Below are 2750 nucleotides of genomic sequence, written 5' to 3'. Positions count from 1 at the left end.
AGACACCTGGACAGGTTTCAGTCCATCACAGAGACACCTGGACAGGTCTCAGTCCATCACAGGGGCACATAGCCTAACAGGCATGTTTTTGGTCTGTGGGACCGGTCTGGTCTGACGTCATCATCAGCTGAGCAGCAGCGCCGCCTGCCGGCCGCAGACTCTCGGCCCGGGACCAAAACAAACCTCCCGGGGCTGGACAGGCTGGGTGTGGGGGGAGGGGGAGGGATGGGCTGTCTGGGGTGGGGGGGCGTGTCAGTATAAATGTCTCGAGCCGCAGCAGCTGGGCCACAGAGCCGGCAGAGCTCCTGAGGTTTCACGCGCCGCTCCACATCAGTCCGTTTGAAGCCGCTGCAGGATGGAGGTTCGGGTCTGGGTCTCAGTCCTGACCTGCTCCTGGATCTTCTGTTCAGGTACCGGCTCGGACCCGCGCGCGGCCCGGTTCAGTCCAGGTAAAGGTGTAACCAGGTGTTTGTGTCTCCCTTCAGTTCGGTCCGCTCCCGCTGCAGAGACGGCCCCGGGCGGCCCGCCGCGGCACGTGCGCAACAAGCGCTGCTCGTGCGCCACTTTCCTGGACAAGGAGTGCGTGTACTTCTGCCACCTGGACATCATCTGGGTCAACACACCTGAGTGAGTTCCGCGCGCGCCCTCCTCTTTGTAAACGCGTTTGAACCCGACATGACGCGCCCTCCTGTCCATCCAGGCGCGTGGTCTCCTACGGGCTGGGGGACGCGCCGCGGGCCAGGCGCGCGCTCACCGACTCCAGGGCGCCCGGGCGCGCGGACAGGTGTCGCTGCGCGCGAGAAACCGACCGAACCTGCGCGAACTTCTGCCTCAGGTGAGAACAAGTCCAGACCTCTGGACCTGAGAGTTCTGGTTCCGGTCCGGAGTTCTGACACATGATGTGGTTCTCCTGCAGGTGGGAGACCGCGGCGAGCGACAGACAGGCGCAGAGTAAAGAGACAGACAGGTGAGTCTGACACCATCACACGCACTGTCCCTTCCGTGCGCAGGACGAGAGACACACAGAGAGACAGACAGAGACACAGACAGAGACAAAGAGACAGAGACACAGAGACAAAGAGACACAGAGACAGACAGACAGAGACACAGAGACAGACAGACAGAGACACAGAGAGACAGAGACAAAGAGACAGACAGAGACAAAGAGACAGACAGAGACACAGAGAGACAACTGTCTTCAGACTCAGGGTGAGACCTGATGTAAAGACGTCTCTTGTCTCTCGGTTCTGTTTCGGCCCGGTCCGTGTCCCATCACGTCTCTGCTGCGTCTCAATGAATAAATTAATTAAAATAATTAATTACTCGAATGTTTAATTTAGTAAAATAAAAATCATCTTCAAACGACTGTTTCTAGTTTTTAATAAACTCAAAATGATTTGAGCTCCTAATGAAACTTTATTTAGATCAAAGGAGCTGAAATGTCTCTTTATTTTTAATATTTAATAAATATTCATCATTAGTCACTTAAATAATAAATGATTAATCACGTGAATAATAAATATTTATCTTTAATAAAGTGACATAAATAATAAGCATTAGTAAAACTTGATTCTGGGATTAAATCAGATTATAATCTATAATCTATAATTAATTTATAAATGTATAATAAACATTTTAAAGAGACATTCTGGATATTTTGGAGTTGAGGTTCTATGGAAACATTATGAGCAGTTAGTATCTTACTTGCTGCAGAAAGTCATTTCTGACCCGACTGATCGTTGTTTGTTTGTTTGTTTGTTTACAGGATGGAGGTTATAAACAACAAACCGGTGTCGCCCCCGGTGCTCGCGATCAGAACCCGAGCGCTGCTGGAGAAGTGGACGATGGCGAGGCGGCGCCACAGGGCGAAAGCGTGGCGGGACGAGAGCTCGGCCTCCTAAAGGGACGCTTTCCTCCCGGGGGGGTGAGGGGGTCATCGGGACCGGATCCTGCCGGATCGGACCTCAGAGCCGGACTGAACTCGTCAAACTGAGGCAGAACCATCTGATCTGCAGGAGCTTCTGACCCACAGAACTCTGATCCTGGTCCGGACACGCAGACCTGGACCCAGAACCGTGGCTGAAATCCTCGGATGATCCCGGACCTCAGGCCCGCCAGAACCTGAGAGTTCCGTTTGGACTCGTTTCTTTCCAGAACCTGAACAGAACCTGTTCAGTAGAACTCTGCTGTATTTAAGTTTCACTCAAAGTGTTTTTATTATTTATTCATGGCTCCGGCGGCCATGTTGCTCCGGCGGCCATGTTGCTCCGGCGGCCATGTTGCTCCGGCGGCCATGTTGCTCCGGCGGCCATGTTGGTCCGTTTGCTCATTTCTGTGAAATGGTTCCGCTGCGAGGCCGAGACCCGGCCCGACTTTAATAAAAGACGTTTATTCCAGTGGAAGGGGTCGGCGCCGTTCTTCTTGTGTCCAACGTTTTTATGAGCAGAGGAGGAAGTTCCTGCCTGAAGGTTTGAAGAGAAACTGAGTTTCTGAGCAGAACCACGAGCAGAACCCTGAAGACCCAGGTTCTCACTTACTGTAAAAAAAACAACTTTTAACAAACAAAACTTCAAAAAATAATTTAAAGAGATTTAAAACGTTTCTGTTTACATACACACATACATATATATACACATACATATATATATATATATGTATATATACATACATATATACACATACATATATATATATATATATATGTATATATGTATGTGTATATATACATACATATATACACATACATATAT

General features: G+C 49.9%; 1 protein-coding gene across 1 annotated transcript; it reads left to right on the top strand.

Annotated features, from left to right (window-relative positions):
- Positions 1-313: 313 nt before the first annotated feature.
- Positions 314-2024, top strand: edn1 (endothelin 1). Its single transcript, XM_037693520.1, has 5 exons — positions 314-410; positions 486-627; positions 701-835; positions 917-967; positions 1766-2024. The coding sequence occupies exons 1-5, from the start codon at positions 356-358 to the stop codon at positions 1899-1901; spliced, it is 519 nt and encodes a 172-aa protein (XP_037549448.1). The 5' UTR covers positions 314-355; the 3' UTR covers positions 1902-2024.
- The last annotated feature ends 726 nt before the right edge of the window (positions 2025-2750 follow it).

Source organism: Nematolebias whitei, chromosome 19, assembly GCF_014905685.2.
Source record: "Nematolebias whitei isolate Nwh7 chromosome 19, NemWhi1, whole genome shotgun sequence".
Taxonomy (NCBI): domain Eukaryota; kingdom Metazoa; phylum Chordata; class Actinopteri; order Cyprinodontiformes; family Rivulidae; genus Nematolebias; species Nematolebias whitei.
This window is presented reverse-complemented; position numbering and strand designations above follow the sequence as displayed.